General features: G+C 45.6%; 1 protein-coding gene across 1 annotated transcript; it reads left to right on the top strand.

Moving 5' to 3' along the window:
* Positions 1-79: 79 nt before the first annotated feature.
* Positions 80-20,076, top strand: PRSS8 (serine protease 8). Its single transcript, XM_039330307.1, has 6 exons — positions 80-268; positions 10,665-10,688; positions 11,171-11,333; positions 12,634-12,908; positions 17,038-17,204; positions 17,983-20,076. The coding sequence occupies exons 1-6, from the start codon at positions 205-207 to the stop codon at positions 18,358-18,360; spliced, it is 1,071 nt and encodes a 356-aa protein (XP_039186241.1). The 5' UTR covers positions 80-204; the 3' UTR covers positions 18,361-20,076.
* The last annotated feature ends 213 nt before the right edge of the window (positions 20,077-20,289 follow it).

Raw genomic sequence — 20,289 nt, 5'->3', positions numbered from 1 at the left:
TTACTGGCTCTGGCCCGAAGGACAGCCCTTCCCCGACAGGTTAGACGGCTTGTCCGTCATCGGCGAAGGTAGAGCCGCGAACGCCGCCTCCCGCCTCAGTGCACCTGCCTGCCGGGCTGTTCGAAGGATCCTCCCGCTGGGGCTCCCTTCGCCGCTTCTCTTCAGCGGGCAGCGTCGTCGCCGTCGATCCACCTGGGTCCCGCCATGGAGGGGCTGCGGGGTGGCCTGAGCCTCGCCGGGCTCCTGTCGTTGCTGCTCGTCGCCTGCGGTACGTAGAGGAGGCGAGAGCCGTCTGGGGCACCTTGAAAAGGCAGCGGGCATCTCCTCTTGCGTCCCGCGCACCTTGCAGTTTGGCCGCGGGCCACTTCTCGCGATCCCGCCCCGGTTTGGAGCCGAGTCTCGTTTGGCAGCAGAGCAGGCTTCGGGCTGAGTGGCTAACAGCCGCCGCAAGTTTCCTTTGGTGGGGCGGATCTTTCAAGTTTCCAGTCCTCAAGGCTTTAGGAGCCAAGTTGGTTTTGCAGCGCAGGGAGGGGCATCAAAAAGCATGTCCTTGCTTGGGGGCAGTGAAGAACTTGGTGGCTTGGATCGGAGAGAAGGGAGGTGGGCTCCATGCAGATTATGCTGGTGGCAGCCCTGAGATTCACCCCTGACCGTTGTATCCAGAAATATATTTCTTAACACAGAGAGATCGTAGCTTACCTGGGGTGTTTAGCTTTTAAAGCTTGATGCTTCTTGTGCCCAAGGCCGGGGTTGGTTGTTCCTGCCCACGGAAAGATTTCCTGCTTTAAGAAATCCTTTCCTTAATTCTGTTTCTCACGGTTCCAGGCTTAATTTGGATCGTCTTTTGAAAGATCTTCCCAAGGTGGTATGATCAGAAAAGAATACAGAATTAACAGAGTTGGAAGGGACCTTGGAGGTCATCTAGTCCAGCCCCCTGCTCAGGCAGGACGCTTGTACCGCTTGTACCGTTTCAGACAGATGGTTGTGCAATCTCTTCTTAAAAACTTCCAGTGTTGGAGCATTCACAGCTTCTGGAAGCAGGACTTCAGATTGAAGTCTTAAGCTAATTTGTGATGATTAAAGGAGACCCCCCAAACGTTGTATTCTTTGTTCTTGTTTTGAGTTGTATGGAAATGTGCTTTTAGTGCAGTCCTCTGCTAGAGGGGTGGGGTGACAGGTCTTCTTTCTGAATGCTTGGGCTGAAAAGCCCTCAACTCTTCTCGGGTTTTATTTTAGGATTAACACTCCTTGTTTTCCCACCCTTCTTCCTGAAACCAGCTTTTGAGCATGACTAGCAAAGGGTGCCTTGCCTAGAAGATTGCAAGGGGGCAAAGGTCTGTGCATGGGGGAAAACACAGACAGAAAGAGAAAGGGGAGGAAATGTTCCTTGGAATGTCTTAAGGAAGAAGAGTTGCCATCTTATTTCCCCCCTCCCCCCTCCCTCCTCCCCCTGTAGATTTCCTGCTTTTAGGAAGATGTTCCCCAAGGAAAGTTGCTTAGTTGTTACATCTCTAGCCCTGGAAAAGCTGCGCTGACTGTATTTTTTTGCCTGCCAGAATTTTAGAAGGAAAGCTGCAACACTACTCTGCGCTAAATATTTAAAAGGAAGGGCTTGTAGGAATAGGAACCTCTGGTCTGATGTGTTAAGATCCTTTTTAGTTACTCTTTGAAAAAGGTTTAACCGTTTGTGCGCAAGCTCCAAGCCTTCAACACCCTTTCCAACAGATGTAGAAATATAATGGTATCTGTTGGAGGTGAGAAGTGAGATTTTTTTTCCCCCTTCTCTTCCGGAGGGAAATGCTTTCTTGCAATGTGGAGGGGGGAGCATTATCTCCTTTTTGGTAGCTACACCCAAGTCTTTTACAAGTGATCCAGCCAATGGGGCTGGCTTCTGAACCTTGCATTATCTTCTTCCATCAACGCTGAAACTCAAATACACTTCGTAGAAGTGGCATTAAAATCCAAGTTGTTCCTGGAATGTTCTGCACGTGTGTTTACGTTTGTCTGTCCTTTCAAGCCTGCAGTTGGCCATGAGGTCTGTAATCAGACAAAATAAGATATAAGATGTTTTGCCCTCAGGGCTCACTCCGTCAGCAGTAGCAGTGCTCAGTCCTGGAACGTAAGAATAAAGTCTAGGTCAGTGATGGTGAACCTTTTAGAGCAGTGGTTCTCAACCTTTTTAATGCCGCGACCCCCAACCGGTCGTAAGTCAAGGACTACTCAACTGGTGCAGCACCATTTGCAGAATGGGACTTTTGGCGGGCTCAGCAGGGCAGAGACAGCCTGGACAATTCCTATTGGCTTTTGAAAGCCAATAGAATTAGATTCTATTCAAGAGAGTCTATTCTGTTGGCTTTCAAAAGCCAATAGAATAAAAGGGAGTAGCGCAGCTAAGGAAAAGGGGGAAAAAATGGCAGACTGCGTTGTTTGGCGACCCCTGTGAAATGGTCGTTCGACCCCAAATGGGGTCCGACCCACAGGTTGAGAATCACTGTTTGAGAGACCGAGTGCTCAAACCGCAACCCAAAGCCCACTTATTTATCGCAAAGTGTCAGGGCCCCATCAGCACTGTGTTGTCCTCAGGAGGGTGGGGGGTGACCGTGGCCCACTGGGTGGGCATGGCTGCGGTGGTCATGGCAGACTGAGTGTGGCTGAAATGGGCGTGGCCGCCTTGATATAGCCCATGGGGGGGGACTCCTGTGGGGGCTGGGCAGGATTGGGGGAGTTCCAGGGGGTCTCTGGTGGGTGGGGCAGTCGTCAGGAGGCTCGTCCTGTGGGGTGAGGCAGGGGTGCCATTGCTGTGGGGTAAAGCGAGGCAGGGGCAGCTACTGCCTGACACCATCAGCCCCTGCACACAGAGGCCAGCAAGCGCATGGGGGCGTGCTCTACCACCTCTACTCAAACTTGCTAGCCAGCTGCTTCACCTTCTTTGTGCTGGGTGGGGCCGCCACTCTGGGTGCCAGCGGTGGCCTAATGGACCTGCATGAGCTGGCAGTGGTGGCAGGCGTGCCCACAGAGAAGGCTCTGAGTGCCGTCTCTGGCACGCATGCCATAGGTTCGCCATACTGATCTAGGTAGTCCTTGACTTAAAACAGTTCATTTAGTGACCGTTCAAAGTTACAGTGGCACTGAAAAAAAGTGACTTATGACCATTTTTCACACTTATGACCATTGCAGCATCCCCTATGGTCACGTGATCAGAATTCAGATGCTTGGCAACTGACTTATATTTATGATGGTTGCAGTGTCCCGGGGTCATGTGATCTCTTTTTATGACCTTCGGACAAACAAAATCAATGGGGATATCAGGTTCACTTAACAACTGCAATGATTCAGTTAACTATGGCAAGAGAAGTTGTAAAATGGGGTAAAACTCAATTTACAACGGTCTCACTTAGCAATAGAAATGGCCTCAGTTGTGGTTGTAAGTCGAGGACTATCTGTAAACAGCATCCTTTTCTTGACCTTGAGTCACAACCTCCAAACTCTGATACAAAAATAATGGGATGTAATTTTCTGGAGTTTGATGCTTCCTTGTATTTTAGGTTGGCAAAGGGGGGGGAAAATAATTTCATAAAACATAAAGCACAAATTTAAATTACTCGAGATCTGTAAAAACTTATTAGTCAATAAGAAATCAAATTATATCAGGTTGGTTCATGCATTGCGTTGAGACATGATATGACTTGCTTAGTTACAGCTTAGTGAGATCCATGAACCCCAATCATGGCATGTAAACAGCCATTATGGTATGTAAACCAGCCATCATGGCATGTAAACCAGCCATCATGGCATGTAAACCAAAGTTTACAGTTTATTGCTAGGTTGAAAGAAGGATAGAATGGGTTGGTCAAACCATGATTAAAAGTAACAGCGACTTAGCACAATGTTAAAGCTAGCACCTGATTGATAGGGATTGTCCTGGATTGCTGTCTAATTTGGAAATGCGAAGGATTGAATTTAAGTCCTTCCTCATGCATTTTTTGACATCTGGCACTTAGTAGGTGTGGTCCTTTGGGGGCTATTTTCTTCCAAGGTTACTCTACCTCCAAAACAGGTGCAGGAGTTAAATGTTGAGTCTAAAAAGAGCTTCATGGATGGCGCTATTCTGAATATTCTCAGAGAATTTGCCAAGCACTTGGAGAATTCAGATTTTTCTTGTACTTGTGTTCTTCTTACTAACAGAGATGCCAAATGATAGGATAGCTGTGCCTGTTGTTGTTGAGAAAAAGCGCATTTGTTGAAATTCTACCTCCCAGGTCCACAGGGAAAGCAGAAAACAATGGATGTCTCTTGGCCTTTTTATTTCTCGACTTTAAAAAAAATGGTTTACAGGTAGTCCTTGATTTACAACAGTTCATTTAGTGACTGTTCAAACTTACAACTTCACTCCCAAAAGTGACTTAAGACTGTTTTTCACATTTACGACTATTGCAGCATCTCCAGGATCACGTGATCAGAATTCGGATGCTTGACAACTGGCATGTATTTATGACGATTGCGGTGTCCCAGGATCACGTGATTGCCTTTTGCAACCATCTGATAAAGTCAATGGGGAATCCAGATTCGCTTAACAACGTTACTAACTTATCTACTGCAGTGATTCACTTAACAGCTGAGGCACACAAGAAAGGTTGTAAAATGGGGCAAGCTCACTTAACAAACATCTCATTTAATAACAGAAATTTTGGGCTCAGTTGTGATGGTAAGTCGAGGACTACCTGTATTTGGAACCAGCCACGTCAGCATTTTAACACCCTGAGAAGTAAAGTTGGTTGTCATTTGCTCACGACTGAAGCTGATGGCTCTGAGAATAATAATAACAACAACAACAACAACAACAGACAAGCACCTGCAACATAACACCCAGACTTAACAATTGTCGATAAGAAAGACAAAAAAGTCTGGATAGTGGACGTGGCAGTGCCTGGAGACAGCAGAATAGACGAGAAAGAACTGGAGAAGATAACAAAATACAAAGACCTACAAATAGAAATAGAAAGACTGTGGCAAAAGCAAGCAAGGGTAGTACCAATAGTAATAGGCTCCTTGGGTGCAATCCCAAAACAACTGGAGCACCACTTGAACACCATTGGCATTGACAAATTCGCTATTAGTCAATTGCAAAAGGCGGCCTTACTAGGAACTGCTTCCATCCTGCGACGATATCTGTAATACCATCAAACATCCACATCTGCCTATCCCAGGTCCTGGGTAAGGACTCGATAGGTAGACAAAATGCCAAATCCAGTCTGAACATCTGGCTGACTGTGCAATGATCAATAATAATAATGATGATGATGATGATGATGATGATGATGTAATGCAAGTGTGTCCCGCAGGTATTCAGTTCTTGCTAGGGCTGAGCCCTGGGAGGTGGGTTGGTGCAAGAGGGCATGAGTAGGTCAGGCTGGTTTCTTTCAATGACTTTTCCTTAAGGGTGTGGCAGGTCTGAACGTCATGAACAGGTAGCCTAACAAGTCTGCCTGGATCTGTTTTTAGACATCCTTGTTGCTCATGCAGCCACAGTTTTGTCATGAAGGATCAGATAACAGGATTGGCTTGAAGCCCTCAAAATAGCTACTGGATATCAGCTTTGACAAGAAGCTTTTTCAGGGTGTTACATTGTGCTGAGGACGCTGCTCGATGTGGGAGCAGATTTGTGTGACAAGAAACCTCAGTCCATGCTGAGGTTGTGCTGCAGACATACCAGTAAACGCGGTGTCCCCCAAAAGGACGTTGTTTCAAAAATCCTACCATAGGAGATCAGGATGGTTGGGCCAAATATTTTTATGTGCAATAAAGCAGGGATCCCCAAATGCCACATGGCATCGATGGATGAACGTTGACATCACATTGGATGTACAGAGATGCTGCTGGATGAAAAAGGATGAACAATAGTTGGTCAAAAGCCCATTTTGATTATCTAGCTCAGCTTGTCTTAGTGGCTTCCAGATGTGTTGGTCTCTGATTTCCATTATCCCCTGCCAGCATTTGATTAAGAGAGGTTAATCTACCTGTCTCAGGGTAGACATGCCTCAATCTTTTCAACAGAGGTACTGAGATTATGGAATAATTGCGCCTCATCATCTGTCCAAGTTGTTTCACCTCTAATTTATAGGTGCTTGTTGAACCTAAAGTCTGACAAGGAAATTCTGGTTCAGTTCAGGCTTCTGTAGTCCCATAATATCAGCAGTGTTCAAGAACTGAACAGACTTATTTATACCAATAGAAGAGAATATTTGTGGCTCAGGGCTGAACTGTGCGATCCCCGGTGCTGTCTAATCTTGGTGGTTTTCTTGCAGATGTTTTATTAATCCAATCTCATTAGTGCTAGGTATGATGATATTCAGCGCTAGAATTGATGATGTTACTTAGTTGGGTAATGAAATGTCTTCAAGAAAACAACCAAACTCAGAGAACAACAAGGAACCCCTCAGACTTATTTGTGGTTCAGCAATGGAATAGTTGAAACAACAGAAAAAAAAATAATGTTTTCTTTTCATTTTTTCTTTGAAACACCATGACTCTATGAAGTCGGGATGGGGGGTGGGTTCATTCTCCATTTGTAAGAATTCTGCCTCAGTTCATCTTCCATCTTCTGAGCCTCAGCCACTTTTGCAGGACTTGCTTGATGACTTTGCAGCTCCCCTTCTTAAGAACTGTTTAGATATGTTGTTTATTTATCTATTCAATTTGTTCGCCGCCCATTTTGCTGTGATGTGTGTATTACAAATAGAACAAGGCTAGTTAATGCAAAACCTATCCCCTATCCTGGGCATCACAAACCATTTCTAGGTAGAGAAGATAATTTTTGGAGAAAGACTGAACCACCCTCAGAATAATTGGGAAGCACCCCTCTGAGGAGGAACAGACGTTCTGGAATTCTCTGGAATGTTCTTGTATTGCACATGCAGAAACCAATCATGATACACATGCTATGAAAATAAGGACGTGGATGGGTGTGGTTGATTTGATTATCAGATAGAGATCCCCTCATCTGGAATATTCATTTATTTAATATAGTATTCTTGTTAAATAAGGATAGGAAAGCTTATAACTATCTGTAGACCCATTATGTAAGGCAGTGGTTCCCAACTTTTTCTATACTCCGCACCCTTAGAACGCTTCTGATATATTCTCGCACCCCTTACAAAAGTTTGAAATAATGGCAACAAATTATGCGTATACACTAAATTTTGACATTTCTAAACCCAAGTTTTCGCACCCTCTAGAATATCATCTCACACCCCTTGTTGGGAACGCCTGATGTAAGGGGAGGAGAATCTATCAGGTTTTTTTTTTATTTTTCTTTTCAGCATCCAGCCGGGGTGGATAATGTTTGATTTTAGATTTATTTGATATTTGGGTCATTTCCCCCCTTTTTTGTCCACAATTCCCCCCCCCCTTTTTGTTATTAGTGTTGGACGTATGTTTTTCTGTTTTGCATTTAATTCTTGTTGATAAAACAAAATAAATACATATAACAAAAAAAAAGGATGTGGATAGGTGCATGTGCATAAGTAATATATTTTCACTTTTGTGTGGAGTGGAGCTGAGGGGATATTTTGACAATGCAGGACTGGGACAATGCAGGCCAGTGATTCAGGAGAGTGATTCAGTGATCACGAGAAGAGTTAATATCATTCTCTAATGCCTTGGTAAGACCACACTTGGAATACTGCATCCAGCTTTGGTCTCCATAATATAAAAAAGATGTTGAGACCCTAAAAAGACTGCAGAGAAAAGCAACAAAGATGATTAAGAGACTGGAGGCTAAAACATATAAAGAACTGGTTTCTGGAATTGGGTACATCTAGTTTAATAAAAAGAAGGATTAGGGTGATATCGGAGCAGTGTTCCAGTATCTCGGGGGTTGCCACAAAGAAGAGGGAGTCAAGCTATTCTCCAAAGCCCCTGAAGGCAGGACAAGAAGCAATGGATGGAAACTAATCAAGGAGAGAAGCAACCTAGAACTAAGAAGAAACTTCCTGACAGTTAGAACAATGAATCAGTGAAACGAATTGCCTCCAGAAGTTGTGGGTACTTCAACACTGGAGGTTTTTAAGACGAGATTGGACAGCCATTTGTCTGAACTGGTATAGGGTTTTCTGCCTGAGCAGGGGGTTAGACTGGAAGACCTCCAAGGTCCCTTCCAATGCTGTTCTTCTGTTAAACTGCTTTTGAGAGATTGACTATTGAAAACAGGGCTTCAGAAGTTGTATACTGATGCACCTTCTTGCTTGGGTCTTTAATCTCCTTGTTTGATTTTAATTTTGCTTATCATGGTGCAGCCTTCAGCCAGTGGGGCATGATAGGGTTAGTGATGAAATGAGCAATGAAAAAGAAGATTTAGCCATGTTTCCTATGTTCCTGATGCCGCTGAAACTGGAATGGACTTCAGAGGAGTTTGGTATGGGTCTAGGACAGGGGAAGGCCACCTTGGCTCTTTTATGACTCATGGACTTCAACTCCCAGAATTCCTGAGCCAGCCATGCTGAGGGGAAAAAGAGAGGTTTCCATGCTGAGCCATGCTGGCTCAGGAATTCTGGGAGTTGAAGTCCACAAGTCATAAAAGAGCCAAGGTTGCCTATCCCTGGTCTAGGACAACTCGACATGGCCAACTCACCACGGGAGAAGAGTTACACGAATATCAAAGAAATGGTGGAACAGAATCATCAAAGAAAGGATGCCAAAGGCGGGACAAAATGAAGTCCGAATGACAAAAATTAAAACAATTTTTAAAATAATTTTAAATAAATCGAATTACTGAATTGTCCCGTGGTGAGTTGGCCATGACAAGTTGTCGCATTCTGGTTCGGTGTAGCCTCGCAGGTCAGGAAATAAAATTCTCTGGAAGCAGAGTTGCCGCAAGAAAAATCCGGGCAGGAGCAGAGAAGAGACTGACTCAGATTCCTTAGCGCAACCTCAGGAAGAAACCTTGGAAAAGCCGGCGAGAAATCACCTTTCTCTCTCTGTCATGATATCACCCGGTGTAATTTCTAAAATGAAAAGTACACGGGCTTTGATACCGTCTGCTACGGGACCTTTGCTCTAGAAAGGGCTGCGGCTTTATATTTTATGATCTGTTTCCTGCATCTTGTGAAAGAGGCAGAATGCATGGGATGAGGACAGCTTCCTTCAAGGAGGCTTCTGCTGGATTTCCACCCGTTGCCCCGCTGTTCGAGGCAGAGGGGCTTGGGAAGGTATCCTGAGCGAGTTCTTAGGTTGCAGTGTGCTCAATTCATTTCCTCCAAGATGCTTCTAAAGAAAAGTTGTGGCGCAGCCTTGGGCCCAAATTAAGACCAGATCAAAGAGTTAAGGCAGGGGTGTCAAACTCAATTTCACTGAGGGCCACATCAGCATTGTGGTTGCCCTCAGGGAGATGGGTGGGTGTGGCTAGGGTGGATGTGGCCTACTGGGTGGGTGTGGATGGAGTGGGTGTGGCCTACTGGGTGGGTGTGGCCAGCTCTACATCGTTCGCATCAAGGGTTCTTGTGGGGGCCTGGGTAGGAGTGGGACAGATCTGAGGGTCTCTGGCAGAAGGGGGTGGGACCAGGGCAAGTGCCAAGGCATGGTCCACTGGAGGAGCCTCACTGTTCCTCTCAGGCCATGTGGGGGGGGGGCTTGTGGAGCTAAGACTGAATGCGTTTCAGCATAGATGGCCACCACAAAATTGTACATTAGCTCCCAGCTGGCCTGGGCCAGAGCCAAGGCAGCAGGGGCCGTTCCCTCACTGTTTCCAGGATGGCTTCGCGGGCCACAGGAAACCATTTCGTGGGCCGCATCCGGCCCCCGGCCCTTGTGTTTGACATGTCTGAGTTAAGGCCACACGACCAACAGAATCAAGGGAAAATTGACTTCCTGTGTACATTAATTAAAGCAACACACTACAGGTGTAGATAGGCAATCCTTGACTTTCAACCATTTGTTTAGTACCCATCCTCAGTTATAACAACATTGAAAAAAGTGACTGACGACCATTTTTCACACTTACAACCATTGCAGCAGCCCCACGGTCATGTGATCAAAATTCAGACACTTGGCAATTGATTCATATTTATGACGGTTGCAGTGTCCTGGGGTCATGTGATCGCTTTTTTGTGACCTTCTGACAAGCAAAGTCAATAGGGAAGCCAGATTCACTTAACAACCGTGTTACTAACTTAACAACTGCAGTGATTCACTGAACAACTGTGGCAAGAAAGGTCGCAAAATGAGGCAAAACTCCCTTAAGAAGTCTCTCGCTTAGTCGCAGAAATTTTAGGCTCAGTTATGATCCTAGGTCAGGATGCAGCTTTCCCATCATGGTTATAACTTGTGATCGTAGTCAGTTGGGTTACCCATATGAGGAATTCAACTTTACGACTTTTTGTGATGGTCATTAAGTGGTTGTTAACTGAAGCAGTGGTTCACTGGAAAGCTGCATCCGAGTTGTAAGTACATTCAGGTAACTCCACCATAACTCTAAGTGACTGTAAGTTGAGGACTGTCTGTATGGGAATGGGAAAAGGAGTGTCCTTCTTGTTTATGAAAAGTGGTTTATATAAATCACTTTTCATAAACAAGAAGTATAACCGAGACATTACAAGGTGTCTTTATGTCCTTTTAATATTGTTTTTTTTTCTTCTGTTTCATGTTTTGTTCCTGTTTCTATTCTGCAGTCATGAAAGAGGCCAGCACACAAGGTAAGAAATTTGTGAACGTTGCACATTCCACCTGTCCTCTTACCTTTCCTGTTTTCCTGCTGGCTAGTTGAACTCTGCCCTCCCCTCTTTAAATCCTGATTTGGTTTTGTTCCTAACAATCATAGTTTAATGATCATACTTCTTTCTACGAAAATCCTCAATTCTGTGACTTTTCAAAATGGGAGTCTCACTTATTTATTCTTGGCCTTCGAGACTGAAGTGACTACGTGCATGTGCTTCCACGTGTTAGCTTTTCAGCAATAAAAACAGGAAGGTGCTGTTAAAGTAAAGGACAGAGATTTCCTAGCTGTTGATTATATTTCTTCTGTTTCCTAGCTGTTGATTATATTTCTTCCCCTGGAACAGAAGCATACTCCTAATTTATCCCATGGCTGTACTTGGCGGCCAACAATGAATGAGGCAATGCAATGAATTCTAGAATGATTTTTTTTTCCACTCATGAAAATTTCATCTGTCTGCAGTGTTGTGTGGAGTGCCTGCCATGGGACGGATCGTGGGCGGTTCTGATGCTCGAAGTGGACAGTGGCCATGGCAGGTCAACCTGAACTTCAATCGTGATCATGCCTGTGGGGCAACCCTCATTGCCCCCCAGTGGTTGGTTACAGCTGCACATTGCTTCCCCAAGTAAGTTAAGTATCCCTGAAAGTTTGGTCTAGTGGTGAAGGCACCAGGCTAGAAACTAGAAGATTGTGAGTTCTAGTCCCGTCTTAGGCATCCAGTTTTGATCACCATGATATAAAAAAGATGTTGAGACTCTAGAAAGAGTACAGAGAAGAGCAACAAAGATGATTAGGGGACTGGAGGCTAAAACATACAAGGAACGGTTGCTGGAATTGGGTGTGTCTAGTTTAATGAAGAGAAGGACGAGGGGGGACATGATAGCAGTGTTCCAATATCTCAGGGGCTGCCACAAAGAAGAGGGAGTCAAGCTATTCTCCAAAGCCTCTGAAGGCAGGACAAGAAGCAATGGATGGAAACTAACCAAAGAGAGAAGCAACCTGGAACTAAGGAGAAACTTCCTGACAGTTAGAACAATTAATCAGTGGAACAACCTGCCTCCAGAAGCGGTGAATGCTCCAACACTGGAAGTTTTTAAGAAGAAACTGGACAACCATTTGTCTGAAATGGTATAGGGCAGAGGTCTTCAAACTTGGCCCTTTTATGACTTGTGGACTTCAACTGCCTGAATTCCTCACCAGTGTGCCTGGCTGAGGAATTCTGGGAGTTGAACTCCACAAGTCATAAAAGGGCCAAGTTTGAAGACCCCTGGTATAGGGTTTCCTGCCTGAACAGGGGGTTGGACCAGATGACCTCCAAGGTCTCTTCCAACATTGTTGTTATTGTTGTTATTATTGCTGGCTGGGTCATTTTGAGCCAATCTCTAGGAGACAGTGAGTTCTAATCCCGCCTTAGGCATGAAAGCTGGCTGGGTGACTTTGGGCCAATTATTCTTTCTCAGCCTAATCCACCTCCAAGGTTGGTTGTGAGCGAAGTAGTAGTAGTAAAGTACAGGTAGTCCTCAACTTACAACAGTTTTCTTAGTGGCCATTCAAAGTTACAACAGCACTGGGGATGCTGCAATGGTCATAAGTGTGAAAAACGGTGATAAGACCCTTTTTTCAGTGCCGTTGTAACTTTGACTAGTCACTAAATGAACAGTTGTAAGTCAAGGACTACCTGTACAGTTCAGTTTGTGGCTATGTCTCATACTAGCTTGATGCGGTCTTACTGTTAAGAAGTAGGATATATTTAAACATTGCGGGGAAAAAGGTGGATTATTATTGCCTTCTTGCCCACGCTTGGGTACTTCCTAGGGAATCTGTTTGACCCTCATTGGAAAGAGAAGGATGGATTTGGGTGCACTTGGGATGATCTTACAGTCTTAGAATCTCAGAAATGATGTAAACCAGCTTCCTCTCTGCAGGGCAAATCCAATCGAGATGTATGACGTGACACTGGGGTCCTTCCAGCTGAAAAACCCCTCCCCAGACATCCAAGTGACGCTAGTAGAAGAGGTGATTAAGCATCCTGACTTCCATGAAGATGAAGGCTCTCAAGGGGACATTGCCCTGGTGAAACTCAAAACCCCCATTACATATTCTCGGACTGTTCGGCCGATCTGCCTGCCTGCCTCTTCGGTCACCTTCCCGCAGGGCATGACCTGCACCGTCACCGGCTGGGGGAATGTTCTTGCAACTAGTAAGGACAAAAGATTTTTATCTAAAGATTCCACCTAGGGCTGTAATCCTTATTCTTTGCCAAATCTAGCGCCTTTGGGTGGTGTGGTAGTATAAATCCCAGAATTTCTCATTGGCTAGCTGGATAAATGTGGCGCTTGTAGCTTCAGTTGTACCCAAAGGATGCCATCTTCTTTTTCTTGTGCCATATCCGTTATCTGATGTTGGCGATCACGCTGGCGATCCTGTTTTTATCAGCAGCCGCACGAAAAAGTGCTGCTGACTTTTGTCCCAACCAGTCCCTTAGATTTTGAAGCCACGATGTTCTTCTTCTGCCTGGACCTCGTTTGCCTTCCATCTTTCCCTGGAGGATTAAATGGAGTATGCCGTATTTTTCTGGGTGTCTGAAATATTCTAACTTTTGTTTTTTAATTGTTTTGATGCTTTCCCTTGGCGTTCCCAGGCAGCTGATTTAAAGTATGCAAGGATGCTGATATATCTGAAATGGGGAACCACTTCTATCTAATGCAGGTTTCCTTGCTGCAAATTCTTGCACATTCACGATTTAGTTTCCTTCCCTTCTTATCCCAAATGATGTTTGTCCAGTTTAATATTAGAGCAGTTGATTTTGGGTGTCTAACATTTTACAAGTGGTCCTTGACTTACAACAGTTCATTTAGTGACCAAAGTTATAATGGCGCTGAAAAAAGTGCCTTGGGACTATTTTTCACACTTAACGACCGTTGCGGCATACCCGGGGTCAGGTGATCAAAACTGACATGCTTAGCAACCGACTCACATTTATGACAGTTGCAGTATCCTGGGGTCATGTGATGACCTTTTGCACCCTTCTGACCAGCGATGTTTATGGGGAAGCCAGATTCCTTTAACAACTGTGTTGCTGACTTAACAACCACAGTGATTCACTTAACAAGTCTGGCAAGAGATGTCTTAAAATGGGACAAAACAAATTGCTGTCTTAGCAACAGAAAGTTTGGGCTCCATTGTGGTCCTGGTTGAGAACTACCTATATTTCTATGGCATCCGTTTTTTATCCTTGTCTAAAACGCCCGAAAAGCTCGAACAGCATTCTTCAAAATGAAAAAGGTCTTCTGCAGTCACGACAGAAGCCTGAGACTGAAAATCAGGTTTGTCAGATGCTATATTTTTTCTATCCTGCTCTATGGAGAGTTGGTCTCTGACAGAAGGCCACCTGAAGAGACTAGAAGCATTTGAAATGTGGATTTACAGGTGGCTGTTATGTATATGCTGGGTTGACAAGATCAGAAATGCAGAGGTGATAAGCTGCCTGGGAAAGCCAAGGGAAATCATCAAAACAATTAAAGAACGAAAATTAGAATATTTCGGACATGTGATGCGACACCCAGAAAAATACGGCATACTCCATTTAATCCTCCAGGGAAAGATGGAAGGCAAACGAGGTCCAGGCAGAAGAAGAACATCGTGGCTTCAAAATCTAAGGGACTGGTTGGGACAAAACTCAGCAGCACTTTTTCGCGCAGCTGCTGATAAAAACAGGATCGCCAACGTGATTGCCAACGTCTGATAATGGATATGGCACAAGAAGAAGAAGAAGATCTGTTTTTTAAAAATCAAAAATAAGAGGAGCTTGCAAGGGTATAAATATGTAAAAGAAAACAATAAAAGGAGACATCCTCTAGTAATAATGATCATTGACAATCCATGAACCAGCTGGGTTATTGTTTGAGAGATATTAACTAAACTGAGAAGCAGAATGACCATTGGCAGGCAGAAAAACAGTGGGAGCAAATTCCGACTTTCTGCTGGCTTCCCACAATGACTTGTGGGGAAGCTGGCAGGGAGCATTGGAAATGGCAACCCCGTGACTTGGCCAAATCTCAATCCCACAGAATAATAGGTCCTGGATTTGGACGCTTTCTTTAAGTTAGCTCATTCAAGATAGGATAATTAAAAAAAAAATTGTTACCCTATGATGCACTGCTTTGCCCAATTAAAGATTAGAAACAGATGAACAGGGGAATTTTAATAGTGCATGGATAATAAAAATAGAGCAGCAGTTGGAAAACTTCTAGAGAAGGCAGTCAAAGCTTTGAGGAGCTGCAAACAGCCCTAGTTGCCAGAAATTATAGTGCCAGATTCTTCTAGACCAGTGCCAGAGGCGTCACTCAGAGCCCTCTCGGTTGGCACACGCGCCACTGCCGCCAGCAGCAGGTCCATCAGGCCACACCGCTGCCCGGAGCAGGAGCCGCACCCAGCACAAAGGAGGTGAAGCAGCCGACTAGCAAGCTTGAGTAGAGGTGGTAGAGCAGAGGTCACCAACCATTGTCGATTGGTGGACTGGAAGAAAAGGGAGGGGGAAGCATTTTACATGCGTGCATGCGCGCACGGGGCTGTGAGCATGCACCTGCTGCAAATGGGGTAGGGCTAGTGCCTGCGTGAAACTCACTAGCCCTGCCCCATTCTTGCATGGGTGCAGCACCTTGTATCTGCACCCTGTGGTGCAGCAGCGGCCGTTTTTGCGCCTTGCAGCACGGTGGCCCATTTTTGCGCCCCCAGTTTTTGCGTGCCATAGGCGGCACTCAGAGGCACCCCCCTGCCCCCCCCAGGGCACCACAATGCTGATGCAGCCCTGGCACTTTCCGATAAATAAGTGGGGTCTGGGTTGCAGTTTGGGCACTCAGTCTCTAAAAGGTTCGCCATCACTGTCCTAGACAATAGTTTGAAGCCATTAATGGGAAAATGCAGATGAATGTAAGTCAACATTCAGAATGCCCGAATGCCTCCTTTACAGGAAAAGGCTTTAGAAAAAGAAACGGTTTGGGATGGTTCAGCCTGGAAAAATGTCGACTGATCAAGGTATAGGAAGTCACGTATGGCATGGAGAATATGGACAGGGAGATTGTCTTCTTCTCTGGAAAGAGTTGGATCAGGAAGACTCTAATGAAGCTGGGAAGAGATTTAGAATAGAGAAAAGAAAGGGCGTCTTTACGCTGCCCATAATTTATTTTATTTTATTTTTAAAATTTATAAGCCGCCCCACTCCCGAAGGACTCTGGGCGGCTAACAATAAAAAACACATAAAACATAACAAAACAAACAATGCAAAGACAGTCATCCAGGGGCCAGGTTTTATAAACCCCAGGCCTGCCGGAAAAGCCAGGTCTTAAGTAGCTTGCGGAAGACCAACAGGGTGGGAGCAGTCCTAATCTCTGGGGGGAGCTGGTTCCAAAGCGTGGGCGCCATCACAGAGAAGGCCCTCCTCCGCGGCCCCGCCAAATGGCACTGCTTGGCCGACGTGGCCTGAAGGAGGCCCAGCCTGTGGGATCTACCGGACGCAGGGAACTATGAGGTAGTAGGCGATCTCGCAAATAGCCTGGCCCTGAGCCATATAGGGCTTTAAAGGTAATGACCAACACCTTGAATTGGACCTGGAGACCAATAGGCAACCAGTGCAGCTCACGGAGGATAGGTGTAACGTGGGTGTATTGAGAAGCACCCACTATCACTCGCGCGGCTGCATTCTGGACCAACTGTAGTCTCCGAATACTTTTCAAGGGTTGCAGTAGTCCAAACGTGAGGTGACAAGGGCGTGAGTGACTGTAAGGAGAGCCTCCCGGTCCAGGTAGGGTCTGTGGAGTCCATTACCAGAAGAAGTACTGTGGAGTCCATCAACCAGAAGAATTGATCTGTGGAGTCCATTACCAGAAGAATGGGGATGGTTACTGGACTGGATGGAGACTGGACACATTCAGGGAGAATAGCTCCATCAAGAACTGGTGGTCTTGAAGACGTAATGTTATTTCTGGGTTGGAAAACAGGGAGTCTACAAAGGGTAGCTGCGATGTAATGACAGAAGGAGTCAGGCTTAGCTCTGGGAGCTTTCCAGAGACATCTGGTTGGGAGAGAGAAAGTGCTGGGCTAAGAAACATGTTGGATTAATCCAGGAGGAGATACTCTTTTGGTTACCTGAGGTTGGTCAGCAGTTGTAGAGGAGAACCACTTGCCTTCCAGGAATTTCTGAAATCTAGCATTTCTTAGTTTGGGTTCCCCACCCAAGGGAAGACTGTCCCTCCTACTTAACGCTTAGAGATACATCCTTTGGGAGGCCTTGCTTCCACACTGACGCTATACCGTCTCCTTCCCTGTAGCGAGTCTTCCCTCACCCATGACACTTCAACAACTCGAAGTGCCCATCATTGATCTAGACACCTGCAAGTGCCTGTACAGAAGGAACCCAGATCCTGAGGAGTCCCACACCCTCCACAATGACATGATGTGTGCTGGCTTTGCGGAAGGCAAGAAGGATGCCTGTCAGGTGAGGCCACTGAGAGGAGAAAAGGTTGGGGGTGCCATTAATTGGCCAAATGTGGTGATTGTGGTAGTGTCAACGCTGCAAATATTGTATATTCTTGCTTTTGACAATAGGCAGAATTGTCTGGTAAATATGGGGTTAATAAAGAGCAGAAGGGCCGTTGGGGGTAAAGTCCGGGAAAGAAAGAGGAAGAAAACATTTGACCTTCACACTAATTGGATAATGTGATATATGATGGCTAATTTAGGGAGGGAGCATGCTGATAATTTAACTGCTCAGAGGAAGAGAACTTAGATCCTAGCATCCCTCCATTGTGCCTGTGCCGACATTTTGTAACAATAAAAGACTTTTAGGAAAATAAATGCCTGGAAGTTCTTTGGAATGTTTCATTAGCCGGAACCACATCAGGTAGGACACGAGGTCCTGAAAACTGCAGGAGTTCTCAGTCATTTTACTAGGATTATTTACTAGGGTTATTAAATGAGGCTAATAAACAGTTGGGTTTTTCAGCGCTTTAGGCTAGACCAGCATTTCTCAACCTTAGCCTTGTGTGGACTTCAACTCCCAGAATTCCCAGAGCGCTGAGAATTTCTGGGAGTTGAAGTCCACACATCTTAAAAAGTTACCCGGTTTGAAAAGCACTGCTTGTAACCTCTCTCCATTTCTGATCCCTCTTCGTATTGTCAAACCGCATGCTTACGGAGTCCCTACTTCTTTTCCTTTGCAACTCCCCGCCCCCCAAAAAAGACCCCAACTTGACTTTTAATTCCTTTTTTCTTAGGGTGATTCCGGAGGCCCCCTTTCCTGTTTTGTTGACAACTCCTGGTTCCTGGCTGGCGTGGTGAGCTGGGGAGACAACTGTGGGGCCGCCAATAGACCTGGCGTTTACATCCGCCTTCCTGTCTACGCCGACTGGATTAAGGGAAAAGTCCCAGAAGTACAGCTTCAACAAGTGACAGTCCCTCCAAGGCCCACCCCCGAAGAGGCTTTGTGCTCCAATTCTACAGGAGGGGGAGGCCCCTATGACGACATCCAGCCCTCCCCAGGCTGGAACCGGCCCCTTAGCCCGGACAAGAACCCTCCCAACAGTTCCGCTTCCATAGCCTGCATGGTTGGTCTACCACTTCTCCTCCTCCTCCTCCAGAGCTGCCTGTGGTAATTTTTTACTCCCACCTCAAGTTGCGCAGGGAATGTGGTTGTCTTCCTGTTTTTTATCCTCCTGGGGATGGTCTCACTATTTCATCGCCTGCTGTGCTTCAAGCTTTCTCTCTGCACCCATGGGGTGCAGAGAACACAGCGGGATTCCATTAGGAAGCGGTACGAAGCCCAAACAGACTCCTGAGGTGGTCATTGCGCGTGCCTCTTGTAAATCCACCTGCGGTCTGGGTCTAGCATGTGGTTTTTTAAAAAGTTCACACTTCACTCCTATCCGTGGCTTTTACTCTCTAATTCATAATTTCCGGGAGTATCTTTTTTTTTGCCTCTTCCCCACTGGCCACGACTTGCTTGGCCTTTTAAAAATCATAGTTGGATACAAATCTGTAATAAACCTTTTTTTTGCTACTGCGGACATAATTTCATAAGTCAGTGGGAGCATAGTCTCCTTTTTAGGCAAACTGTATGACTAATCTCTTTGTTGAGTATCTGGCGCTCTTCTCCAATTGCATTCCTGGCATACATTTTGAAACGTGATCGGTTTCAAGACAGGTTCCTCTCTCTGCCCAGTTCCTCCTTTCCTGCTCATAATGTGAATGTGTAGCCTTCCTAACTGTTGCTGTGAAGGCAAGGTCCTCCACAATAGTTGGGACATTGTTCGAGGACCAAAGTTGAGCCCTTTGAAGAGAATCAGTCAACCGAATCCTTTCTTCCTTAGGATTCAATTGAGATCGCGCTCGGGTATCTTGCCCAACTGGACAGTTCAGAGAGCAGCACAATGTACCCTAACGTAATTTCTCCCTCTTAAAAGATCCCTGTCTTGCCAAGTATATAATGCCATTAGTAACTTGGATGATGGGGGATTTTCACAGGGTTAGCAGTTCTACTCTTAGGCTGTTATGGTCTCAGCTTATGAGGAAGAGGTCAAGGACACTGTTGGATAAGTACAGTGCAGCCACCAAGCTCTGAAAAAGGCATATATTCTATAGGGCCCCTTCTACCCACGTTTGGTTTACTTGACCCTCATTTTTCTCTCTTCCGGGCTCCCTCTCTGACTTGGTATTTACCCACCCCTCCTTCTGGCTCACAGACTGAATAAAAAAAAAGACTCAGCGGAGGTGCTGGGACTTTGAAACCAACCTGTTGCCTTTTGATCTTTGGCTGGGTGATTAGGCCCACTTCTGCTTGCAGCTAGCTTTGCGGTTTTGCCTGATTTAAGCTGGAATTGTGCAGGGGTGGAAACTTAGCCTCTGGATGTTTCTGCTGTGTAATTTATGAATCCCTCCAAGCTGGGGCGAAGGCTGAGAGCAGAGATTCTGGGCTGTTCTTGTGTGTGGACACCTCAGTTCAGAGATACCATCGGGTGGTTTTCGTTCTGGGTTACCAATTGTCAGCCTGACAGATTTATGGAGTAGTACGACTCCCGATGTGAAGGAGATGAAGGGGATTGCTTTTTTCCCCAAGGATGCTTGGACAGAAATGCTGCCAGCATGGACGCCAAATAAAAAGGAGTGGGACTCCTTTGCGGGAACTTCAATGATGATCAAAATTGCCCTCTCAGGGGAGGGGGGGGAGGGTTGCAATTGTATTAGATAATTTATGTTTGCACACACTTTAAAAAAAAGAGTAATGTACACATCATCTTTTAAGGAAGGATTGAAATCAGTTGCTGCTTTTGAGATGAAGGGTTTTAATAAAGTAAATGGTAATTCTACACTAATAACGGCGTTTATTTGTTGCCAAAGGGAAGCTTTGTGGACTTTTATCTCACAAGAAACGTCACGGGGGAACTAGAGAAAATGTACAGATTGCGAAGCAGTTGCTTATGAGTATTAAGATACACAGGTAGAGTTCTCCAAAAGGCATGCAGGAAGTGGATGCCAAACAACCGGGATCTGGATTGTCTACAGCCGAGCATAATGACTCATGCAAT

Source organism: Crotalus tigris, unplaced genomic scaffold, assembly GCF_016545835.1.
Source record: "Crotalus tigris isolate CLP2741 ecotype Arizona unplaced genomic scaffold, ASM1654583v1 scf7180000024427.8105951120:4207309, whole genome shotgun sequence".
Taxonomy (NCBI): Eukaryota; Metazoa; Chordata; class Lepidosauria; order Squamata; family Viperidae; genus Crotalus; species Crotalus tigris.
Note: the sequence above shows the minus strand (reverse complement) of the source record. Positions and strands in the feature narration are given on the sequence as shown.

Bases quoted from the DNA above. Each gene is read 5' to 3' on its own strand.
- PRSS8 (XM_039330307.1), top strand. From the start codon at position 205: ATGGAGGGGCTGCGGGGTGGCCTGAGCCTCGCCGGGCTCCTGTCGTTG. The intron at 269-10,664 runs GTACGTAGAGGA...TCTATTCTGCAG, and splicing joins GTTGCTGCTCGTCGCCTGCG to TCATGAAAGAGGCCAGCACA. The intron at 11,334-12,633 runs GTAAGTTAAGTA...TCCTCTCTGCAG, and splicing joins GCTGCACATTGCTTCCCCAA to GGCAAATCCAATCGAGATGT.